Raw genomic sequence first — 25,737 nt, 5'->3', positions numbered from 1 at the left:
AGAGTGATACCTCCTTTCTAAGGCCCACCATCCCTCTGTTACCAACCAAATTATGTGGTACCTGTGCAGTGCCCTGTTCTCTTTATTATTTCATATATACTCCGGTCAATTCCATAATGGGATTGTGTGCTTCTTCAGGGCATTCTAGGTATCTCACATTCTTTCTGCACCTCTCAACACTATTTGGCTTAGCTAAGTAACTAGTTGCAAATGTTCCGTAAGTATTTGTAGAGAATATTTTACTGTTATACACCCTGACAGTACTTCCTAAGGGATGACTGTGTGGGATGTTGTTAGATGCGGGGGTCAAAGGGTTGGGCTGAGGGTAGGCAGCAAAGGGCAAGGGTAAACAAAGTTAAACGGCTTTACTTTGAGACGTCTCAGAGCATTTAATACGCCGACCCTGTCCTGGCTCTTGGAAGGACATTATCTTCTTGGAACCCTGTTCTGTGGACCACATTCTTGGAAACAATGTTTCATGTGGTTTCCCAGCTCCTCAGGCAGCAGGGTAAGTACATTTCTGCTGCTTCCATCTTCCTATTTCTGAGCTATTAACAAAGCTTTAGGATTAAGGTATTATAGCTAGTAATTACCACAACCCAGGCACCAGTAAAGGGCAGGCTAAATACAGGCTAATAGTCAGACATACTTTTAATTATGTTTTTACAGGTAGATTAAGATTGGATAGTTTGAGCAAAATTTCTGAGCCTTAGCTACCCACTCCTTCCTGAGAGGCATTAAAGAAAACACACGTTAGGTGCTTACTACTTTAAGCCATGCTTCCTAAAGGCAGTGACCAAGCTCACCCTCTTCTAGAAATACTATGGACAGAAAAGGACAGAGTCTGCGACCCTCAGGGGCTGCGCCCACCTACTGACTGGCCAGCAGAGTAGGAATCCGTCCTCGTGCGGGAGCGCTTGTTGCCTTTGGTATTTGCTAGGGAAGGAAATGAAGGGAGGATTAAAAAGTGCTTCAAACTTTGACTTGAAAACAACTTGATTGATATATTTTCTTACAATCATAAAAATATAATTTTCCCCAAAGCTATAACCCCTAAGAGAGAACCAAAGACGTATTGCTCGGGAGAAAACGGGTAGCTGTTAGCACAGGTATCCCATCCTGAGGGACACTTTATATGGTTGAGCTGGATTCAGACAAGGCAAACCAGACAACAAGGTGCAAGTATGACAAGCACAGTGGAAGAGACGCCTCTTGTTAGTAAACACCTTCTAAGGAGGTCGGAAAAAAGAACAGACTGAGATACTGCTGAGATACCACAACTGCTCGCAACTCCTGTCAAAATTCCATCTGCTACTCAACATGAAACCTAAACAAAAATCATTAGAGTACTTAATTTACCCTGAAAAAGGTTTCAGTTAGTATCTAAACTGATGACTGGAGTTTTCTGTCTTAGTTAATAAAAATACTTGAGATTCATTTCCAGCCACCAGAGCAGCTTTGTGAAAATGTAATGCAGTAGCCTAGTAATGTGTCTCGGGCTCCGCGCTTGCAGGGGGACAGGATCGTGAAATGGAATGCGTCAGATACTCCCACTTTGGGAGGGTGCGGACTCCAGTTCCCAGGCACTTGCTAAGACTCACTGTCCATCAGCCTCCAGTTCAGCAAGGGGTCGTAGACGAAGGCTTCCAGCACGGCCATGACGCTGTCCTTGTGCTCCCGAAGCACTTCCATCACCGTGTGGCATGTGATTCTGTAGTTGCCGTCCAGGCCCGTGACCTGCAGACGGGCCAGAGCCATTCACCACAGAGCTCACCAACACTGGCCCCTGAAGGCCTTACAACCGAAAGTCAGACAGTCAAGAGGGCGTGTCGCCTCCACTCAGGAAGACGACTTAGCCCATTACTGATGGGCCAGGCTGGGAACGTCTTCAGAGCAAAGGGTCAGGTCAGGACTGTGACTCATATGAAACAAGGCCTGGAGTAAAGGTTGGTAAGACTTTCAAAGACTGATCATTTCTAACACAATGGAAAATACCAGGAAACGACTACGGAATAACCTGGGCATTTGGGGAACTGGAGATCTAACAAGGAAGGAAGTCTGTCCTCAGACAGGGCTGGAACTGTATTGGTCCCACTTCAAATCAGCTCATTACCAATATCCACTCACCTCCATAGCATTGGTCAACATTCTTGTTAGTCTAAATGGAATCTTCTCTGGAAATTTCTCTCTGGTCATAGCAACCTAAGGATAATAAAGGGAAAAACCAAGTCCACTGGTTAGACTTTTCCTCAGCTGAAGCCAGGGGCAGGCAGGTGGTTTTCCTTTGCATCACCAGCACCGACTTCAATTAGAGCACAGAAAGGAAGCAGCCTGAGTTTAGTGACGGGTCTTGTCACTGGGATCGAACAGACAACTAAAAATAAAAGAGAGGGGGTGGGGGAGAGGGAGAGGAGGAGAAACGGGGAGGGGGGAGAGGGAGGGTGTGGAGAGAGAGAGAGAGAGGAAAGAGAGAGGGAGAAAAAGAGAGAAAAAGACAAGTGTGCATCACGCCCAGGCCTTTGACCAGCAGGCCATGTCGAGGATAAGGGATTCCTCCACTTAAAGAGGGTGTGTGGGGACTTCCCTGGTTAAGACTTCGCCTTCCAGTGCAGGGGGTACGGGTTTGATCCCTGGTAGGGAACTAAATCCCACATGCTTTGCGGCCAAAAAACCAAAACATCAAAAAAAAAAAAAAAAACCAAAACAAACCCCAGAAGCAATATTGTAACAAATTCAACAAAGACTTTAAAAATGGTCCACATTAAAAAAAAAAAAAAGAAACTTAAAAAAAAAAATTAAAAAGGACTTCCCTGGTGGTCCGGTGGTTAAGACTGCGTGCTTCCAATGCAGGGGGCGTGGGTTTGATTCCCTGGTCGGTGAACCAAGATCCCACGTGCCGCGTGGAGCGGCCGAAAAAAAACAAAGGAGGGTTGTGAACCGTGCCCCCCACCCCCCTTTTTCTGAGTCCAATTACGGCAAGTATCAGAGAGCACGGAGTTCATTTATTAGACTGATTTTCTATCACCTTGGTAGGAGAGGCAGGGGTGAGGATACTGCATTTTGGGCTTAAGTTTGCCTAAATGGTTGGAGGGGGGTGGAAAGTGGTCATCCGGGAAGGTGAGGTTACGTGGTGTTCTGGAACGCGTGTTCACCTCAAAGCAGTCCCCAAAGTCAATGTGCAGGATCTTCCCGCTCAGCCGGTCCAGCATCAGGTTGGATGGGTGTCTTTGAAAAACAGAAGAGAGACCGGGGGAGGTCAAGAGAGCAGCGCAGATGAACAAATCCCCAAGTCTGTGAGACTCTAGGCCAGGGGCTGGCACACTACAGAACTCAGGCAAAATCTAGCAGCACCCCTCCAACTTTTCTAAGTCGAGTTTTACTGGAACACAGCCACGCTCATTTGTTTATATATTGTTTCAGGCTGCTTTTATGCTACAGCAGCAGAGATGAGTAGTTGTGACGGAGATCGTATGGCCAGTGAAGCCTAAAATATTTCTTCTCTGGCCCTTTACAGAAAAGGTTTGCCGACCCCTGCCCTAGGGCTCGAATGGGAATTTATCTGTGTGCATCACAAGCTGCCCCATGGTACCGAGACAATTTGCTTTCCCAGGGTCTGTGGTCACAGGACAAACGGCTTCTGGCAGTACTGGCATCTCAGAGTGACAAGGTTCTATCTTCGCCACTTGGCACCTGTCATAGGGTCTCATCTCCCTGAGTCCCTGAGCCAATGCAACAGGTGTTTTACTAAGTAGTTTTTGGATCTTAGTTCCCTGACCACGGATTGAACCGTGCCCCCTGCATTGGGAGCACGGAGTCTTAACCAGTGGACCACCAGGGAAGTCCCTCTGAGTTTTTTAAAAACAGGAATTTATTATTTCTGTGGGATAAAAATTTTTTCACTCTCAAATAATTGCATGAAACATGATCTCAGGAGAAGAACAGTAGACGTCGGAATACTAGTTTTTTTTTGGTTTATTTTGCTTTGAATTTCTGAACATTCCTAAACTACTTTTTCAGTCAGTACACTAGGATGAAATTTATTATGTAGGAATATCAGAAGGATCTACTTTGGTTGGTTTCAATTAAGGAAATAGAATTATTTATCTTAGCATGGTGGTGACGGATAAATGTTTATTGAATCAATAAAATCAACTGGATTTAAAATGGGTGTTAATACATTAAACCAACCTATGGAGAAAGTAGTACCCTTGAACTATTGTTTTTCTTCTCTTTAGTTTGATGTGCTGTTCTGTTGGCATGACAATAAATAGGGGACTAAGGTTGATGCCCCCAAAAGCGCCTAAAGTACAAAATACAAATATTTACCAAACGGTCATAAATCTCACTGGAAAACAAAATGAAGCCATTCAAGAAAACTACAATGGCTACAAAATGAAGCCATTCAAGAAACAAGACTCAAAGAAACAAATTCACTCACCTATCGCCCAGGCCCAAAATATACCCAACCATGGACATGACCGCTAAAGAGCGGGTGTAATTGGTTCTTCGATCAAACCACACCTAGAACACAGGAGCACACGTGAACCAAGCCTCTGGAAACTAACTTGTTTCAACATAATTATACCCCAATCAGTTGTTTGCTTATAGTCCATCAATAACCAGTTAGAATGTACAAGGGAACCAAAATCACATTCATAATTACACAGATAAACTATGCTCAGAATAAACTTAATTAGAAATGTGCAGAACTTAGATGAATAAATAAATTAAACTTTGCTTAGAAATATAAAGACTTGAGTAAGTGAAAATATCCATTTAAGGATATCCACTTAAGACTGAAAGGATGTAATATCCTCCCAGATTATTTAATACACTTAATGTAATTTCAATAAAAATTCATTGGCACGTTTTTGGGGAACCTTGACAAAATGATCCCAAAATTTATCTGGAAAAAAAAAATATGTAAATAGCCAATGAGAAGAGACTTGTATTAACAGTGGGATACTTGAGGAGAAACAGGCAGAAAGATCAATGAAATAGAAACTCTAGAAAGAAATCCAAAGGCATATAAGAATTTAGTATATAATAAAAATTGACTCTTTTAAATAGTGGTGAAAGGATGGATGATTTGGTAATACTAAAATATTGCTTACTCATCTTAAAAAAATAAAATATATGCCCTAACTTTAAATTCCAACTTGGGTTAAGGATTTAAATGTAAACACAAATCTTTTTCTTTCCCTTGTGATAAGAACTTATGTAATTTACTCTCTTAACATCTTTTATATTTATCATACAGCAGTATCATATCACATCACAAATCTTGTAATTAGTATAAGAAAAGATAAGTAATCTTGAGGTGGAGACTTTCTAAATATAAAGCCAAAGGTAGACTTTAAAGAAAAGGATTAAAAATCTATTAACTTCTAACATTTAAAAATGCACATCAAAACCAAAACAAAAATTTCAAACCGAGAAACATACTGTTAACAAAACTGAAAAACCAAATAAATAGGAAATTTATAATACATATGAAAAAGATTGAACAGCCTTAATAAAATACTATCATAAAGCAATGGGTGAAACTTGAAACTATTAACTACTGCTAGACTGCATGGCTCGCCCATTCAATTTCTGCTCTAAAGGACTGCCCATCATCCACAGCTAATCATTACAGAGACTCGTCCACCAGGTGCACAGGAACAAACGAGAAAACCATTCCTGACCAGAGGGGGTGCACCAAAGGGCAGCGGCACGAGTGGGGTAGGGTGCGGTGGGGTGCCGTACCTCGGAGCTGGGGCTCTTCAGCCACAGCAGCTTGGCCAGGTCGTCCCCAGCCGTGTTGTTGACGGCGTGCTCAAACACCTCAACCTTCTGCATCAGAGTCAGGTGGTCGTAGTCCGGAGCCATCTGCACCAGGACACAAGGGCTGTGAGGAAGCGGCCTGAGACAGGCAGCTCACACCCAGGAAGAAACAAGGCTCCGTGGCCAGGCAGTGCTGGGTTCTAATTTCCCCACCACCGCCAAAAGGAGAAGGGAAACAAGGAAAAGCAGTGGCCACTCTAACCCAATGACCACAGGAAGTGCCAGGGCCTTGCCTCAGTACCAGCCTACCGGTATGAACACTGGAAGGTTCAAGGATTCGGGTAACCAACAGTTCGCGTTCTCCTCACTCACACACCTACTAAGCATCATTTCCCCATATGGCCAGGCAGCGCTCTGTATACATTGTTAGTATTCAGTAGATACGTGTTGCCTGATGAATAATGCGGTCCAGTCTCACGGAGGGTGATGGAAACCTAATTTCTGGGCTTCAGGGTCCTTCCGTTTCTTAGAGAAGGTTATCTGCTTTAGGACTCACATCATTAATCTTTCGTCAACAACTAATTCCCTCAAACAGATTTTTCAGTGATGGACACGTACAGGAGAACGAGAAAAGCAGCTTTGTACAGATTCCCTGACTGGTGAGTTTTGCCTCTGAGACACTGAAGGGTTGGGCCTGGCAGACGCATCACATACCCGCAGCATGATGCGATGCTCAATGTTGAGAAGGATCTTCTTTTTCTCCCTGTAGTCCCGGATGAGGGCGTGCAGCGTGTCACAGTGGGGGACCCAGCCGATGAGGCCCGAATTGGTTGATAAGGGAATGACAGCGTATCTCTGGATGCTAAAACCCAAGGGGAAGCAGGGTCATTGAGCAGAAAACAGTAGAACTTTTTTTTTTTTTTTTTGCGGTACGCGGGCCTCTCACTGTTGTGGCCTCTCCCGTTGCGGAGCACAGGCTCCGGACGCGCAGGCTCAGCGGCCATGGCTCACGGGCCCAGCCGCTCCGCGGCATGTGGGATCTTCCCGGACCGGGGCACGAACCCGCGCGTCCCCTGCATCGGCAGGCGGACTCTCAACCACTGCGCCACCAGGGAAGCCCAATATCTATGTTCTTAACAGAAAGAGGAGTAAGAGAAGACTGAGGACAGGAAGGGCTTGGCAGGGCTGTCATCCTGTAAGGGTAGAACACATTGAATTTGTGGAATCTCCAGTCTAAAGGCCACAAAGTATTCCTTTCTGAATCCTCTGGAGGTTATCAAAGGCATTTCCCATGAGAACACTCTAAAAACCTGGAGAATTCTTCTCTTTGACACCTTGGCTATTGATGACTTCCTGTCAGGTATGTAATTATTTATTTGGCAAAGGTACACGACCACCTGGAGAGATGTTAAGAAATAACTAGAAGATTTCTCAAATCAGTGCCATTTTCATGGCACCCTGAATACCTGAGGTTTTTCCGAAGAGATGTTGGGTCATTGGCCAGAAGGGTGTTGACCAGGCCGAAGAGCTGCATCACTCGCTCGTCCTGCCGCAGATCTTCATGGCCCTTCAGGAGGAAGACAAACTCGTGCCCGTTGCTGCCTGTAAAGAATGGGGGGAGCAGTCAGCGAGGATCAGAGGGTCTCAATCCCACTGGCTGGTGGACCACCACTGCATTCACAAGTCTGTGGACACATAACTTACCCAGTCGTACTGTCCCTACAAAGAGAAGAAACACGCCCTAGAACGGATGAAAAGAATGGCCCTCCTGTTAATGGTCCCCCAACAAGATGTTGTTCAAATCAACATAAGTAAAATTTTTTATAAACTCTGTCTTCGAGGGCCAGGAACAAGTCTGCACAAAGATGGTCACTCTACATGTCCCCTCCCCAACCCACTTTCTGTCCTTCTCTGTCCTGCTCTGACCCGAGAAGCCTGACCCCTAGAGACCACATCCCCTGGGCTCCCCTGTGTGCTTGGCCAATGGGGGCGGTGGCAGGAGGTCAGAGGGTGGGAAGAGGGAGAGGTCAGGGTACTTGCCCCTGACAACTGGCCAGGCTACGGTTCTGGAAGTAGCTCCCTCCCACTGTCTGAGCCACGGCTTCCAGGGGACGGCCTCTCTGTCCAGGTTACAGCCCTTGCCGGGCTCTGTGCCCTCTTCGGGCTGGAGGTTGGGGGTGAGTACTAACTTCACACTACCGGCTCTCTTAACTCAGCCACACCTCCGGAAACAGTCCTTCGGTAAAGTCTCTTTAGTTAGACGCTGCTGAAAGCTGACCAACACGTGTTTTAGTATTAGAAAAGGCCAGCCACGGAGAGACAATAACCCGTGGGCTACCATTCGCTGCTGACGGTGAATAATCACTGCTTAAAAACCACGAGCACTGTTAAAGGCGGGAGAGCTGAGAGCGCCGGCACAGCACTCAGGCCTCCCGAAACCACACCCCCAGGGAACAAACCTCACTGTTGGAACTGATTTCTACTTCAGTCTGTTCACTTTACACAGCGTTTCCCACAAAGAGAGAATGTGAGAGTAAACAGGGACACTCAAGGCCGGTGCCCTTCCTTCGACGTGGCCTGTCACCTGCCGTGCTTGCATCCGGGGCCTCCTTCTTGCCTCAGCAGCTCCCTGACAGCTGCCCACCCACCCATCCTCCACATCGCAGGCCTTCACAGCTCCCTTCCACCAGTTCAGCGGCGGGGGGGGGGGGGGGGGCGGGGCGGTGGGGAGTGTTATGCTTCACTTAAGTGAGCCCGGCTGTATGAATCAACGAGGGGTCCCAGGGAGGAGACAGTAAGGAGAAACGCACTTTTCCCTACTCGGCTCTCAAGAAACGGGAGAAAGATCAGTCGTGTGGACAGCAAGCAGTCGTTTCAGGAGAGGGGAGGGGTCCACCAGGGTGAGAGGGAGACTTGGGTCCTTACCCGAGTCTCGGGTCCGCACGACGGTCCTTACCCATAAGCGTCAACTTCCGGGGCCTCTGCTTGGATGTGATGACTTGTAGAGATGGTGCAATGGACTGAATGCGAATGATCGGCTGGTTGGGGTCGTATGTTCCCGGCACAGCCAATTCCAGGTCCCGGCACATCAGAAGTTTTGGGGACACGTATTGCAGCTCTAAGGATGTGAGCTGTGAATAATTACCACAGGGTTTAGTTTTCTGCCTCAGGGAGGAATTTAAATGCCATTTAAGTATTTTTCAATGGGTTGCTAATAGCGATGACTTGTCCCAAAGTCTGCAGGTAGAAGTGGAACCAGGTGCTGGGGGGGTTAGTGTTAGAATGTTCACAGACAATAAAACAGAATGGACTATAATGACCGTTAACCCTGCTGGAGCCTCAAGATCCTACCTGAGGCAGCTGCTTTGAGATTCGCCTGAACACGTGGTAATAGAGGTCCCAGGCTTGGGTGAGGTCCTTGACATTCCCTGATTTCATGTACTTCCTGCACCACTCTTGGGCCTCCATTAAATCTCGACCATATGCCTGAGAGGGAATGCAGGGGAAATTTGCAAGTTGTCATTTGTGTTGACTAAGCCACAAGGCTGAGTCCCCAAGCAGACAGCAGAACTCCTTGGGATCGCACCCTGGCTGGAAGGCACTGGCCTGGATCGCTCAGCAGGGAAGCTTGGCAGTATTCCAGCCTCAAAGTCTCAACCTCAGGATGGCTTCTCAGGTAAAGTAAGTTTGGAAGAGAGATGAGATGGCCTCGTGAGGAATCCCACAGTTTTCCAATTAAAGTTTCAGGAGGGTTCTTGTAACTTAATGACAAATAAATTTCTGGTGTTTTATATCCTATGACCTCCCTCCATCAGAATACATTTTCTTCAAGTCAGTAAAGAGGTTAGAGGGAAAGGCGTCTGCAAAAGGCTCTGGAGTCCCGTCAGTTGACGCTTTTTCATCCCATACCTGGTTAAAGGATGTTTCCTTCAGAGTCTGGGGTCCCCGCTCCATCATAGCATGCAGGGGCTCCAGCACCTCGAACATGCCTTTCACGTTCCTCTCCCCAAAGTACAAGCGAGAGGCCTCTTCCAGGCCTTCGTGCCACATCTCATGCCAGAGAATGGCCACTCGGATCAGCTCCTCACTCACCTGGATCAGAAAGGGGAAGGAGGGAAGCACCAAGGATAAGCTAAGCTCAGGAAGGCCTGTCTCGGAGAAACAGAAGGTACTCTATCTGGCAGCCAGAGGGAGTACGCAGCCCTGTCATGAGGAAGAAAGACAACCTCACTCAAGATGTTTGCTCGGTGACCAGAGGCTGTGAAGTCTGCCCCGGCCCTGACTCACCATCATGGCCTGTTGCACCAAGGTGTTACTATGCTCGCACATGTTCTTCAGAATCTTGTTGGCCGCATTGTGACGGGCCGTGGTGGTAGACTTAGAAGCCACCGTCAGTGGGTAGATGAGGGCCTGAAGCAAATACAGAAGGAACATTTGCAAACTCGTGTGAAAGGAGGATGACAAGAATATGATACCGACACTTGTCTGAGTCTACCAGGCAGGGGCTATTCGATCTTGGCGGGGGTTCTTTCTTTCCTGGAAGGCCCCTGGGTCCCAGAGCCTGCCAGCTGGGCAGGCCCTCCCGGGGGCGGGACAGGACGCTTGGCTCCCAGTGGCACTCACATCTCTAGAGCAGCTTTAGGAAAGGCTGACCACCAAATCAGAAGGTCAGCAGTTAGATGAGAAACTGCCCCGGGTCTCCACGTACCTGGGGGTGGTACCGACCAATGTCTGTGAGAAGCTGGTGAATGAGACGTCCCACCAAGGGCCTCGGCGTATCAATTCTCGCAATGAGCTGAGGTATAACCTGATATTCAGAAAGACACAGTGTGCAGCATGAGATGTGGAAACAACTCCGGTTATTCTTCTGAGCCACGAACAGCTCTTATGACTTGTTTGGTAGATGCTGTTGGGCTTGGAAATGGTTCATTCTCTTCAGTTCTCTAAAAGGAACTGAAGAAAATATGGAGTCTTGACCTTGGGGTCGATCCCTACTTCCTCACCACCGTACAGCACATGCTTCCTTGCTATTCTCAACAGTGTATGATTCTAAGAGGAGGCAGACGAGGAGCAAGATCTGACCCATCCCCATCTGTAAGCAAGTGTCCCTACCTGTAACCAAGTACCTCACCTGTAACCAAGTATCCCAACCTGTAGCCAAGTACCCTCTCCTGTAACCAAGTAGCCTTACCCATGACCAATTGTCCTCACCTGTAACCAAGCAGCCTCACCTATAACCAAGTACCCTCACCTGTAACCAGGTGTCCTCACCTGTAACCAAGTGTCAATCTGGATCGCTTTCACCCCTTCTACTAAGGCTTCGTTTACATCTGGCCAGTGACCATAATCAAACCATAAGGTGAGGACTCTGGAAAAGAAAAATGAAAGTCATAGAAAATTTAATTTACCAGCTTTTTTCTGTTTTTTCATCTTCAAGACTCTTGGGAAGAGAACTGGCAGAATTCCATCTCAGTGGCTCTCCAATGTGTTTGGTCTTGGGACTGCTTGGGAGTGGGTGGGTGGGGATGGTCAGCGGTGCTCGGCCAAACACAGGAAGATCATCCCAAGTGAATGATTACTTCCTTCCAGGTAACACAGAGGGGTCACCATGGCATCGGCTCATAACTCGAACAGACGAGCCCATGGGTAAGCTTCGCACGTGCAGGAAGAGTTGCCTGTAGCACAGCAGCAACTTGGAACCTGGCACTGAGCCGGTGGAGACCCCCAAACGCAGGAGGGCTGGTCACCTACAGCCTCTGGACTGGCTGGCCTGTGCCATTTGTTTAGGCCTCTCAGAGTTGCCTCCAAAAGCTGAAGGAATTTCAGCGATATTGTAAGAAACAGCTGCGTTTCTCCTTCCCACATAACAAGCCACACACGGGCAGTCCTTGGGCCACTGCTCCCTCCTCTTTGCAGATTTCACCTGCACAGGTGGGGCCTGGTCAGCTGCGACTCTGGGACGTGCTCATCGGGGTGGGTAGGGAAAGAGGACTTTATGTGTGACTTCTGTGACCTGCCATCCACATGGCCCACCAGGGCTTCCCTTCCTTTCCCTGATACCTGAGCGTGTCCTGGAGGTTGTTGCCTCGTGACAAAGAGATGGATCGGAAGAAGCCCTGGACAGCAGGGACGGTGTACATCAAGAGGGTTTTGGACAAATCCTGTTGGAACACACGTATGTTAGTGACACTCTTGCCTCAGCTTTCTCATCTGTAAAATGGGCATAACAGCATACTAAATAGTATCCACTTCAAAGAGTGGTTATGAGGATTAAATCAGCTAATACACAGAAAGCCTTTAGATCAGCACCTGGCACAGAGCAAGCACTCAGTAATGGCAATGGTGCCGTCACTGTTACTATCCTGGGCTAACAGTGGCTTCCTGAACAGGGTGGCAGAGGAGGTGGGGCCAAGGCCCTGAACATGCTGATCTCTGGGCTGGTCAGCTGCCCCAGGCCCTGAACCGACAGCCTCAGGGGAGGTGGAAGGGGAGAGAAAAAGACAGGGGATGGACTCTGCCGGGCTCTGTGCTCAGAGTGGGCCCGAAGATGTGCAGGCTGCCTTCACACCAGTGCAGAGCATTAGGAGAATGAGCTCAGTCACATGGGAAGCATGACGAGGACCTCATTCTTCAGCGCAGGGGCTACGTCAGTTCCCCAAACCCAAATATATAAACAAAAGGACTGTCTCAAACAATGCCGATGGCAAACCATGTTTTCTGGCTTCAACCAGAGCTTCCGAGTAGGGCCTCAGGCTCCTATCAGCCTCCATCCCTCAGAGCGCCTGGTGCCTGGGTCAGTCCTTGATGGGGGAGGAAGGAAGGGTACCTCAGTGACCTTCTTCTGCAGAGGAGACGGGGTAGGGCTGTTCTCAGTGCTCTCAGCCTCGCTCTCGCTGTTACTACCCTCGGTGCTGGTGGCAGTGGCCGTGGCCGCTGTGGTGGCGGCAGTGGCCACATTGGTGATGTTGGCCCCGCTGGCATGACGCAGTTTCTTCTTCTCATCACGGGCTTGGTTCTGATGTTTGTAGTGGAGCACAGCCTCGAAGTTCATCACAGCCCACGCGTGCCAGGCCTGCAGGCGGGGACAAGAGGACAGACATCAGGGCTGTGACATCAGCAGGGGCAGGAAGCTCAGGCATCAAGGGCCTTGAGGGGCGTGAGGCCACAGCTGAGGAAGAGTGCGGGCCGCCCTTTCTTCTCAGTGGTCAGTAGAGCAAATCCTCACTTCATGGAACACTGGGGAATGGGGTATTTTACTAAATCCAATGCAATTCACTCATTTTGGGGTGCATCTGCTGTATCGGGGGCTGTGGTGAGTGCCGTGGGCGGGGTGGGGGGCACATGAGGAGGAACAAGCTATGGGCCTTGCCTCAGGGACCTGCTAATCTAGTAGAGTAGGTTACTCAAAAACCTAAAAACAGGCAGAACACAACCGGGGCAACGAGAGACAGACAACGGGAATGCCAGGGACGGGCGGGCAAGGCGTCACAGAGGAGAGACTGCGGTGGGTCTTGAGCAGCCTTAGATGGGCAAGTACGGCACAAGAGGGCGACAGGGAGGGCATCCTGGCAGAGGAGGAACAGGGACAGAGATGCAGGCTGGGCAAGCACGGCACAGTTCACAGGAAACAAGCAGACAGATGTGACTGAAGCTTAGGGCACACGCAGGAGAGCAGCGAGGGGGAGCCCAGCAAGGCGGCGGGCTCAGACCGCGGAGCGGCCGGCACGTGAGACCAAGGGCGTCCCATCTCATTCTGTAGGAAATGGAGTTTTTAAAGCTGAGTTAAAAGCTGGGCTTCAAACATTCCTTTGGCAGCAGATATAAAACAGATTATTTAAGAGGGCAGAGGTTCAGGGGGTGAGGGTGAAGGTCTTAACCAGGCCAGAGGACAGTGGGGAAGGGGACACACTGAGAGCACAGGACCACCACGGAGGGTGACTCTTGGTTATTGTTCATCCCTCGCACCTGGCTCGGGGCCTGTCAGAGAGCCAGTGCTCAGCGACTGCTTGCCCGAAGAAGCCTCTGGTGCTAACCATTCACACCTCTGACGCTTTGAGCTGCAGTGATGCTATGGAATAGCATTGCCTGGGGTACAGAGCATGAGGGAGAGTTTGATTTGGGACCTGGTAAGTCTGCAGTGATAGGAGGACATTAAATAATCCACTCATTGGGCTTCCCTGGTGGCGCAGTGGTTAAGAATACTCTGCCACCTCCCTGGTGGCGCAGTGGTTGAGAGTCCGCCTGCCGATGCAGGGGATACGGGTTCGTGCCCCGGTCTGGGAGGATCCCATATGCCGCGGAGCGGCTGGGCCCGTGAGCCATGGCCGCTGGGCCTGCGCGTCCGGAGCCTGTGCTCCGCAACGGGAGAGGCCACGGCAGTGAGAGGCCCACATACCGCAAAAAGAAAAAAAAAAAAAAAAGAATACTCTGCCAGCGCAGGGGACACGGGTTCGAGCCCTGGTCCGGAAAGATCCCACATGCCACGGAGCAGCTAAACCCGCGTGCCACAACTACTGAGCCTGTGCTCTAGAGCCCGGGAGCCACAACTACTGAGTCCGCGAGCCACAACTACTGAGCCTGTGCTCTAGAGCCCACGAGCCACAACTACTGAGTCCGCGAGCCACAACTACTGAGTCCGCGAGCCACAACTACTGAGCCTGCGAGCCACAACTACTGAGTCCATGAGCCACAACTACTGAGCCTGTGCTCTAGAGCCTGTGCTCCGCAACAAGAGAAGCCACTGCAATGAGAAGCCCGCGCACCGCAACAAAGAGTGGCCCCCGCTCACTGCAAATAGAGAAAGCCTGTGTAGAGCAGCAAACACCCATCACAGACAAAAAAAAAAAAAAAAAAAAAAAACTACTCATAGTTGGACTTTCTGGATAATCAGTAAATTCCTTTGCATCCCTTGCTAAAAACCTTTCTTTAACATGGAAGTGTCCATTTCCCCAGCTAAGCAGAGTAGACTGATCATAATCAACCTCTATTTGGTGAATAAGAATCCTACAGTGACCCAGGTTCAGTTTTCCCATACTTTTGTTTATTCAACAAGTACCTCTTATATATGTACTGTGAGCTGGGGGTCCCGCTGAACAAGACAGAAAGAGTCCCGCACGCGCATAGGACTAACATACACAACTGATGGTACAAGACAGTATAGACCCAAAAGGGCCCATGCTAGGAAAAAACTAAAACTGAAAGTCCTGGAGCCAGTTTTTTACTTGTGATTTGTTTCTTTCTGAAAAGCTGAATGAAGAAAAGCAATCTGGTCAGGACACAGTTCTAATCAGTAAGGTTCCAACTAACCAGGGGTTCACTGGCCACATTCTTCCAGCCTCAGACTGAAGCTGTCCTAGAGAGAATGATCACTACTGCTTCCACAAAATGAGCATTTTTCAGATCAGACTGAAGCATGCTTAAAGCAGAGTTGAGAATTTCATTGTAGATGTTTCTGTGGTCTCCAGATGCAGGTTTGGATCCCAGAGGGATTAATTCACACAGTATCAGCCGGTTAAGGAGACACCAGAGAGAAATGGAGGACACCTGCCACACCACGTAGCTCTTACCAGGAGGCCCCTCAGAAAAGAAAGAAAAACATGAGAATGTGTGCTCTCACCAAAGACGTATATGCCCAAGACTCAGTCCTGTCCCAGTCAATCACATCTTTTATACATTTTCTAATTCTGTTTATCTTCTTGAAAAATTTCCTATGATATAACAGGATGTTACCCAGAGCTTTCCAATAAAAACAGAAAGTTCAGTTCTTAGATGAGGAGCAGACAGGGATGCGAATCAGAAAGAAGCTGGGAAGGAACAGATGACCCAAGGGAAGATACAAGTTCCAGAGACTAACCATGTGTCCAGATGCTCTAGGAAAACAAGCCGCTAAGAGTCTGTAAGACAACAGCATCCCCAGAGCCACGCACACACTCACGGTATAATAAGTCTTTTTCAAGTCAAAGAATCTATCAATTAGACGTGGAAAGGGCCTCTAACAAACTGGCTCCCAGCACTCAAAGAAGTCAATTCGCGGTATCAGACCAGGCCACCAAGGCCTTGCTGTAAAGCACGAGCCACTGGGGTGCACAGGCAGGTGTCTGGAGGAGGCAGCGGGAGGTCCCCGTCTCTGGTTACCTTGTACCAGCTGCGGTCGTGCTCCGTGGCGGCGCTATAATACTGCAGCACTTTGGGGATCGTGCTCTCGTTGATGCCCTGCAGGTTCAGCTGCCACTCCCCGAGTTTCAGGAAACATCTGAAAACAGAGAAACAAGACCCCAGGTTGCCCCCTCCTCAGAAGAGCCCTTCCAAGGAGAACAATGAATTACGTCGCAGGAGCACAAAAGCCTCCCTGATATTTATTCCTCCTCTCGGGAAGCAACATGAGGGAACCATCAGAATTCTTAGCCACATGGAAGGAAAAGACAGGCTTTGGGGATCAGTTTTTTTAAGGGATGGTCTCTTCTTCTTGCCCTCTGTCTTTCAATGCTAGCATAAACCAGGTACCTGGCACACGGAGGTCTGAATGGACCTGTCTCCCCCAAATTCATTATGGTGGGTGGTAGCTGTTGAGAGCAATTTCTCTTTCGATTGCTATATAGCTTCTCCCTTACTTTTTCCTTTTACTGATTGCTAAGCTATTCCAGGTTCTGTGCTAAAGGCTTGATGTATTCTTCCCATTAATCCTCACACCATTTCATTCCACCCTAGGAAAAAGGAACTCTCACTATCCACTTTTTATATAACGAGGAAACCGAGGCACAGAGAGGTTAAGTAACTTATCTAAAGTCACACAGCAAATTAGCAGCGCATCACACTCTAAAGCCAGACACCAGGAGAACAGCACACAGGTGCTCCTGGGCTGCTGAATCCTGGGAGAGTAAGTGGCAGAGATTTTGGACTAGCGTGATTTGACGGCTGCCCGGGACCCCTACTGGAGAAGGTGCGAGAGACGTCAGCAGCCGGCTGCTCCGGGAGCCCTGAGCGCGCCCTCGCAGCAGCGGCCTCCGGCGGGACAGGGCTGCGCACGGCGGGCCGGCCGTGGGGAGCTCACCGGGCCATGAGCTTGTGCAGCTCCTGCTTGTGCTGCTGGTCCTCAGCGGCGCCGGCGCGCTGGGCTTGCTGCTGCACGGTCTGAACAAAGTGCTGCATGTGCTGGAAGGCATCGATCTGTAGCAGGACAAAGGCACAGGGAACCACTTGGTACTGGGCCCAACCTCAGGAGACAGGCACTGCGGTTCACAGGCACCTGAGCCAACCCTCTCCCAACGGAACACCCTAGAACACTGGGTGAGGACCCCGTAGGATGGAGGACCGGGGCGTGATGCTGAGAGATGGCTGGGCTTTTCAAGAAGATTCACATTTTTTCAATTCAAGTCTTAGCTCTCCTTGGCCAACTGTAATTACAAGTCTTAATAAGCCTTAGAAAAACTACTCGCCTGACTACCCCAAAAAACAATTCACATGAAGTAATCTCAAACCACTGCTTACTTCACTATCAATATATTGCCCTGGGGGAAATCAGGCTTATGGGGAATTGTTTCAGGCTAGTAAAACTTTAGCATGTGTTTAAAACACTGTGGTACCTTGGACACTAGCATAGCAAAAATTACAGTTTAAAAAAATGTGACACATCCCGTGATAAACCATAATGGAAAAGAATATGAAAAAGAATGTATATATATGTATAACCGAATCACTTTGCTGTACAGCAGAAATACAACATTGTAAATCAACTATATTTCAATAAAATATTTTTAAAAATCTGACAGAACCCTCAGTACCCAAATAGAACAGAGAGATGGGGTGAGGCCCCTCATACATCCAAGTGGCATGGGGGGGACACTACCCAAGCAAACATTTAGTTGAATAGGGTGGCTTAGGGGCAAAATCTGCAGAGCGTCCTCCAGCAGTTACATCTCTTTACACTATGTGATTTTATACAAAGTGAGCAGAAGGCATCTGGGTTAGTAACAGATAGTGGAACTAGGGAAGAGCAGAGACAGAGTCAGAGATCTGAGAGTCAGTTACAAGCCATTTGTATCAGCCTGCCGTGTCCACACATACCAGCATCATGATACATGTGAAAAAGAGAGTATGTGTTCTTTGCTACAGAAAAGGAGAGAAAAAACCCCAACACTTCAAATAAATGTCAGAATGATTTCCTTACTGTAAATCATGTAAGAGTCTTTTTTTCTTTTTTTGAATAGAAACATGTCAGTAATGATGGTCCTGAAGGAAAATTGAAACTCCCTGGCTTGGGGGTCAGGACCAACCTCAGATACTTTTAATATATAAGGAATTAATTAATTAATTGGCATCGAGAGGGCTTAACCCAGAGGCAGAATGACGTGACAATGATTTACCAGGCAGCTAATCCACACATGAGGGCAGGGCAGACACACAGATGTTCTAACAATTACCAAGACACCTGTCTCCCTCAGACATCTGTCTTCAGACTTCCACTCCTCACCAGTGGCTTTGAAAAATGAGCTATATCAGCATCTCGCACCTGGGAAGTGATAAGCGTTCCTTTAGTTTTTCTTCTATGGGAACTACACTGGCTAGACTTAAATCTGATTAGGAAGAGAAAAAAAGAATTGGGAGGGAGTCCTTAAATGATCCCTCATGAAAAAGGTGGAAGATAACTCATGGTGGTTAGTGTGTACATCAAGCACGTAAGAAATGAACTAGGAACTCGGATGCCAGGTGCTTTTCAGAGCCCACAGGTTACGTGTCACTGACTGTCCAGAGAGAGTTTAAATTCTCTTCGGGAGACTCCACAAGAACAAAACAAAAACTGCCAAAACTGGGAAGGCTGAGTATTAGTTTGGATTTGAAGCCCAATGTTAGGTTTAGTCAGTTTACCCAGCATGGGAGACTCTAGTATCTTTCTACTCTGTGGCATGGAGGCATCTTATTTCCAAGGAATTGAAAATGTTCTATCAAAAACTCCTTCTTGGGCTTCCCTGGTGGCGCAGTGGTTAAGAATCCGCCTGCCAATGCAGGGGAACACGGGTTTGAGCCCTGGCCCGGGAAGATCCCACATGCTGCAGAGCAACTATGCCTGTGCGCCACAACTACTGAGCCTGCGCTCTAGAGCCTGTGAGCCACAACTAGCAGCAACAAAAACCCAATGCAGACAAAAATAAATAAATTAAAAAATAAATTAAAAAACAAACAAAAAACCTCCTTCTTTTCTCCATCCCCAGGAAGTGAGGAGGGGGAAAAATGACTCCTTCTCTCTTACAGATGATGGACTGCTCGCTTGGAGGAAGGGGTTTCTCTCAGGCCCAGAGTGTAAGCTGGGCAGACTATTCTGGCTCTTGACTGCCTGCGTGGTTTGTGGGCAAGAACTATGTTCTCGGCTTAGTGAAATTTCACAGAAGGAACCAGCCTGCCTCTAGGTTCTGTGAACTGTCTTGTCTAGAAAAACAGTGGACATACACCTATTGCCTGATGTCTTCCTGCAGAACGGGATCTGCTTTTCCCCATTTCCATCTGCCTTAGGCAAAGCAGAGAGTACAATCCTTATTTATGGAGGAAGAACACAGTGCTCAGAGAACTAAAGTGACTTGTTCAATAGCACAATTATTATTAAGTAGTCAGTTTTCTTGGAGTAGCTCCTGAACTCTTACGAAGATGTGGCATCTCTAGCTCCGGGCTTGACGTTCAAGCACCTAATTTTAAATAGATTTCTAAATCTTTAATCCATGTGGTTTTATGGTCTCCCTCCAGAATCTGGGTTCCTAAGAAAAGGCCATAATCTGTGGAGAAGTTGGGCTGTGGTCCTATGTTGAAAGAAGCCACTCCTCGGTTGAAATACTAGCCAAAACACTCCTTCCGCCTGCCTTCGGCAGGACATTCAAAGACTTGGAGGCTACATATAGGAAGGAAACCAGACTATATTCAGATCCAGCACCTTCTGTTTTTCTCATTTGCCTGGAGGAAGGTCAGGCTTTGAATCAGAAGTGCTCTGGCCTGGGAGGCTCACAGAGACTAAACCAAACCACCCCCTCTCAAACAACAACAAAAGAAAAAACCCCAAACTGCACATTTGGAGAAGGACACTTGGGCCATGATATTTGAAGTATGCCCCAATCAAAGACCCAGTGCGTGGTGCAGGGCTGTGGCTCCCACTCTGGGTGGCATTCAGAGTCACAGAATCCAGCACCCACAAAAGAAATCAGCTTCTGACACAGTCCAGGGATCTCCCAAGTAAGCCTTCAGCCAAGCCTCCACTGCTATTTTATTACATCTTCCACAGCCACAGCTCCAGTGGCTGCTCTGCATTCCTTTCTCATCTCAGGGACACTGTGGGGACAACAACAGGGAGAGGAGAGCTGGGACTCCCTCCTCTGTTTCATAAGGACGATGATGGGGGAGCCAAAGCAGGTGCTGATTTTGCCTCCAGGGCCTACTTTTTGTTAATCATCACCATCGTCCAGGGAGATTGTTTTAAAAAATAAAAACAAAAAAGAAGCCACATCTATTTCCCAAGGACCTGTCTGTAAATAAAGTCAGAGGAATTCTACATTGGCTTCGAGGTGACTTTCCCCACTGGTTTCAGCATCACACTCTGGGTGCTGCTGCTTTTGAATCCCAAACTAACGACAGGAGAGGAGACGAGAAGTCTGAAAAACCAAGTTGGTCTTACGAAAGTTTCAGTCTGTGTTTTCACAAACATGCTTTTTTGGGTACTTCTCTTAGGGGGAAAAACAACACAACCCAGAAATATTTTCTATGTTTTAGCATATTCTAGCTGCTAGTAAATAGAACTGTGATCGCACTCATTGGTTTGATCAATGGTATACGTGCATCTCCTCGAATATGATTCACTCTTTGAAATCAGGCCAAACAGCCTCCTGACGGGAGTGAACTCCCTGGCACGGTGGTTTGGACGCCGTTTCCTTTCGGGCCTGGAGGAGGCAGTGAGAAGCAGATTAGGCGAGCATTCTGGAGAAACGTGGTCTCCTGCGGGATTCTAGCACAGACCTTGCGAGCGCTCTTCCACATATTTTTCATGTAGGCGTAGGTCACCTGGGGGTGAACTGTTGGCAGAGGGTGGTCAAGTTGCCGAGATGGATCAACTCCCAGGAGCAGCACTAAGGTTTTATGAGCAAGAGCCTTCAAAACAAGAGGTTGGGGTTATACACAGAACTGGGCCAGGAGCACCCCCCCAGACTCCCACCCTACCCACACGGTGGAGACACTCACCAGCCTGCCACTCTTGCCACACAGGCTTGCATACTTGAGCCAGGTCCTCATGTCCTCGTGAGGGCTGACCACTAGCGACCGCACCATGAGGATTTTCTGCCAGTCCTCCACAATACGCTGGCAGCCCTGGAACGTCCAGAAGCGAGGATTAGACACGTGCTCTGCTATAACTTAACCCCTCACAAGCAACAGTGAAACCCACCCTGAAACAAAAAAGAGATTCATTTTTATAATCTCATCTTTCTCAAGTGAAGGGTACTGTGAGTGAAACGCCTCTTAGGAACTTCTCAAAATTCGAGAAGAAGTACACCAAGGACTCTGGAACCTGAATCCTGGCCCGTCCACTGTACCACCTATGTGACTTTGGACAAATTACTTAACCTCTCTGTGACTGATCTGTAAAATGGGATAAAAATGGTACCAACTTCATGGCGCCATGGTGAGGCTTAAATGAACTAAATTATTTAAATTTCTTTTCTGTATTGTAAATAATGTACTTTTAGCTTTAATTTTTTGCTTCAGTCTCTCTGGTTGAAGATGCCTATCACTGACAAAGAAATTACATTTAAAATGTATCATTCAAAATTTAAAAAACTAAGTGTAAAAAAAATTGAAATAATTAAATTTTCAATTGATGTTGTTTGTAAGTTGGTGGTGTTTATATTTCTGAAGTTATCAGAGCCTAAACTTGCACTCAGATCTTGACCTTGTCTTTCCTCTACATTTTTATTCGTCTCAGATCAAAAACTGCACATAGAAGGGAAAGGGACTCATTCATTCACACACATAAATTCTTTTAAATTAAAAAGAAACAAAGTGAATTAATCATTATCAAAGGGGCTAAGCTAATTTTATATCAAAAGACTGTTGAGAATAGAGCGAGCCTCTCCTCCTCCACCTTCCTGAGAATAAGTCAGATTCAGAGACAAACACCAGGGGAGATGGGTTTCTGATATCTCTCACTTCATCAGAGAGTTCCATGAAACCAAACAACGAGCTGTCCTCCATGGAGGTAAGTCTAAAAGTCTAGCGACAATGGCTGCAGGCTTTTAAACATGACAGGACACAATCTGAGACTGAATAAAGAACCCAAGGCAAGAAAAGACCCAATGCAAGTAAGGCTGACCTCTCAAACTGCCCCGCGGGAGCCACTGGCTGGGGAGTTCAGTTTAATTGATCGCAAAACGGCACTCTTCCAGCCTAGGCAGTTGGCTGAGTGTTCTGACAGCAAGCCATCCACAAGAGCCAAATTCCTACCACAAAGTTAATGCTGTATTCTTAGGCCTTGAACCACAATTTTCTGTCCTGTTATGTGTAACAACAGTAATTTGGAAAGTTAGAAAAACAGAAAAAGGTACACTGAGTGACTGTTTTGGTGACTTCTCATCATCTGCTAGTTTCTCCCAGATGCTGAAATCACTTGGCCCCTGGAAACCAAAAAGCATCTTCCTGTCTCAAGGTAGGAAAGTCATGAGGGCCTAAGATGATGATGGTATCTTGGACACAGTAAAGTCAAACACGGGTCCCTTCTCTCTGAGACTCATTTAATCTACCCCCTTCCAAGTCTCTATTTTGCCCACTTGTTAGAATGGCAGAAGATTCATCAGATCTCTGATTTGGAAACTCTTCACCTCATTACAGGCACTTAAAAACACCAGGGTGTGTACAAGTCAAGTGGGAAATTCTGGCTTTGTGGAATTCCTTTCTGGGGTTCAATGGACAATTTTCCATCAAAACATTCACTGGGCACTTCATAACTGCTAATAAAACATGTGAAAGAACTGCATGTGCTCATTTCAGAGCATAAACGACTGTATTCATAGGCAATCCTTTGCCCGGCTCTTTTCCTTTCCAGTGGAATGTGCCTGGAACTTCGTGGACAGGAATGCAACTTGGAGTCAAAAGGCTCTGCCACAGCCTACTGAAAAGTTGGAAGCACAAACCTCAACTTGTCTGGGGACAGAATCTGGAATTAAGTGTGGATTGGGTCAAGAGGAAACAGCTTAAAATTGACGAAGGCTGATTATGACAAGCAGGGGGAAAAGTGGCTCCTGGAGCAGTGAAGGCTTTGCCAACAAACTTCTCCTCCTCCCGACTCAAGGAATGGGAGAACTGTCCTTTCCAAGGACACTTAAGACTCCTGACTCCCAGATCTGGAACTGACAGCTCCTCAAGCTAAAATGATCAGAATGTACAACGAAAATACTGATGGAAGACTTGGAGAAGTTTCTCGATGAGGGGAAACTTCAGTGGAGAAAAGTCTGCACAGAGGTTATGGGGTGACTATGAGCTGAGGAACTGTAAACGGCAGGGGTTAGTAACTGAACACACCAGGCCACCCCACTTAAAGGGCTGGATGCAGGTGGTCAGCAGGTGGATTTAGAGCAGTGGTTCTCAGTGTCAGTCACATCCTGGAATTATCTGGGAAGGCTGAAAAGATACTGATCCTGGGTCTATCCCCAGAAATTTTGTTTATTTGGTCTGGGAAGTGGTCTGAGTATCCAGATTTTTAAAAGCTCTTCAGGGGGCTTCCCTGGTGGTGCAGTGGTTGAGAATCCGCCTGCCAATACAGGGGACACGGGTTCGAGTCCTGGTCCGGGAAGGTGCCACGTGCCGTGGAGCAACTAAGCCCGTGCGCCACAACTACTGAGCCTGCGCTCTAGAGCCCGCAAGCCACGACTACTGAAGCCCACGAACCTAGAGCCCGTGCTCTGCAACAAGAGAAGCCGCCGCAACGAGAAGCCCGGGCACCACAACGAAGAGTAGCCCCTGCTCGCCGCAAACAGAGAAAGCCCGTGTGCAGCAACGAAGACCCAACACAGCCAAAAATAAATAAATAAATAAACAAGATAAATTTATTAAAAAAAAAAAAGGCCAAAAAAAGCTCTCCAGGTCATTCTATTGTGTGGCTAAAGTTGAGAACCACTGATTTTGAGGACAAGATTCTCAACTGGCTGGCCACAATGTCACTTATTAAAGATATTTTCTTTTGGGAATTCCCGGGTGGTCCAGTGGTTAGGACTCTGCGCTTCCACTGCAGGGGGCACGGGTTCGATCTCTGGTCAGGGAACTAAGATCCCACAAGCTGTGCAGTGCAGCCAAAAAAAAAAAGATATTTTCTTTTCTTCCTAGAGAAGGGTAAAAGGAGGCCGAAAAAGAGGTCATTCTCTCGCAGCTAGAGGCTTATTCGGTGAGAAGCCTCTGGATGTTCTGCCCTGAATGCAAACGGAACCTCTGTGAGGCTAAGCGGGGCTTTCTACCAGGCTCACCTGCAGTCTCTCCCACCAGATCTGGCGGATGATCTCCCGGCGCTCGGGGACAAGTTTGTACTGGATGACCTCCTCCAGCTCGGAGAGCATGTGGCAAGAAACCATGGCCTGATGGAAGCAAATCGCATTCCAACTTAACACAGCGCGAACAATCCGAAAGCCAGGCTTCATTTCAGTCATTCCTTTTGGTCCCACAGGCACGCTCTCGGCAGCCTGTGTGTCCTCACGAGCCCACTCTGCAAAAAGAACTGAAATGTGCTTCCAACCCTGCACCGTGCAGACGGTCCACACTCACCCCATACGCCCGGCTGTAGCTCTCTCCTGCCATCGCAGTTAACTCGGCGTCCAGCAGGTCCCGGGCTTTGTCGATGCACTGGAAGAGAAAAAGAGAAGCCCTGGAACTGAGCTGTGGACTTGGGAGCTGAGGGGAGGGAGGGCTGTGATTTTCAGGCTTCCCAACTAGCTGCAGAAGTTACCTGTCTCACTGAAATCCTAGTGATGAAGAGAAAAGTTCACTGAAGGAGGGAAGAAACCTTTTACCAGATTTGAAAGCCTAGAGAAGAGCATTATCTGATTTCTCAGAAAAGACAGAAATGTATGGCAGCCAAAACTTAACATCTTAGATGCCGGGTAACAAAGGAAGGGAAATTTGTGCTTAGAAACAGAGCCACTGTTTTCTTGCAGCTCGAGGACAACTTGTGGATCTACCTTCTTACAACTTCTCCATGTTGGGCATATTGCTAAGAACAGACTGTGCAAGCACTCAAATGGCCCAGCTGGTTGTCTCTGGCTTTTAAGCACCTTGTCCTCCTGAGGGAGTGCCTCTGAAATTGGCAGAAGAATGCCAATCCTCACCATGTAAATGGGAGCTTTTGTGCCTGTGACGGGAATGACCCAGGTCTCAGTTCTCATCGTGTAAATCAGAGCTTGGGGCGGTGGGGATGCCACAGGACTGCAATTTGAGTCTTCTCTGTTTCATCAATTAAAACCCCTGCACGTGGAGCTTTTCTTTTTTGAATGTTTAAGGTTAATATGACTATGTCCCCGTCCGGTAGCGCTCAGGTCATTTACCCAAGCACCTCACCCAAGACAGTCGGGTGCCTGACAGGCTGGATGTGATTACCTCGTTATTTTAGCCTGCAAGTCAGCACAGGATTTCCAAATCAAGTGCTAACTTTCCTAGAAGGTAACCAGTGTGTGACACGCCTGCAGAGCCAGAAGAACCTCGTGACTGATTTCTGCTGCAGAAGGGGGTGTGCTGCTCTCTGAATTCTCCTTTGGTAAAACAGTTTCTCTCTACCACAAGCAGTGCTAAAGCAACATGGTAAAAAGGATGCAACGATGACCCAAGGAGCCAACTCCAAAAGCAATCTAAATGGTAACTTCCAGAACACATGTCCCTCTCTCAGAGCAGAAAGTGGCCCTGGCTGATATGCTGGGAGTCATCTTCTTACCGAGCCTTGCGCTCCAAAGCCATTCTAACAAGGCC

At 47.8% G+C, this 25,737-nt stretch overlaps 1 protein-coding gene across 1 annotated transcript in view; it reads right to left on the bottom strand.

The window, feature by feature from the left end:
- The window catches only part of MTOR (mechanistic target of rapamycin kinase), a 121,365-nt gene that overhangs the window by 5,779 nt on the left and 89,849 nt on the right, over window positions 1-25,737 (bottom strand). Inside the window, exons 33-54 of the mRNA XM_081220781.1 lie at window positions 24,544-24,621; window positions 24,249-24,356; window positions 20,980-21,105; window positions 20,758-20,889; window positions 16,817-16,932; window positions 15,901-16,018; window positions 12,593-12,838; window positions 11,827-11,927; window positions 11,038-11,134; window positions 10,475-10,573; window positions 10,054-10,176; window positions 9,676-9,858; window positions 9,118-9,252; window positions 8,723-8,897; window positions 7,233-7,368; window positions 6,481-6,628; window positions 5,749-5,871; window positions 4,439-4,521; window positions 3,153-3,225; window positions 2,128-2,202; window positions 1,602-1,737; window positions 871-936 (exon numbers count right to left, since the gene is read on the bottom strand). Coding sequence (XP_081076907.1) covers window positions 871-936; window positions 1,602-1,737; window positions 2,128-2,202; window positions 3,153-3,225; window positions 4,439-4,521; window positions 5,749-5,871; window positions 6,481-6,628; window positions 7,233-7,368; window positions 8,723-8,897; window positions 9,118-9,252; window positions 9,676-9,858; window positions 10,054-10,176; window positions 10,475-10,573; window positions 11,038-11,134; window positions 11,827-11,927; window positions 12,593-12,838; window positions 15,901-16,018; window positions 16,817-16,932; window positions 20,758-20,889; window positions 20,980-21,105; window positions 24,249-24,356; window positions 24,544-24,621 — 2,677 coding nt within the window. The remainder of the gene's footprint in view (window positions 1-870; window positions 937-1,601; window positions 1,738-2,127; window positions 2,203-3,152; window positions 3,226-4,438; window positions 4,522-5,748; window positions 5,872-6,480; window positions 6,629-7,232; window positions 7,369-8,722; window positions 8,898-9,117; window positions 9,253-9,675; window positions 9,859-10,053; window positions 10,177-10,474; window positions 10,574-11,037; window positions 11,135-11,826; window positions 11,928-12,592; window positions 12,839-15,900; window positions 16,019-16,816; window positions 16,933-20,757; window positions 20,890-20,979; window positions 21,106-24,248; window positions 24,357-24,543; window positions 24,622-25,737) is intronic.

Source organism: Mesoplodon bidens (genome assembly GCF_964165515.1).
Source record: "Mesoplodon bidens genome assembly, chromosome: 2".
NCBI classification, from domain to species: Eukaryota; Metazoa; Chordata; class Mammalia; order Artiodactyla; family Ziphiidae; genus Mesoplodon; species Mesoplodon bidens.
This window is presented reverse-complemented; position numbering and strand designations above follow the sequence as displayed.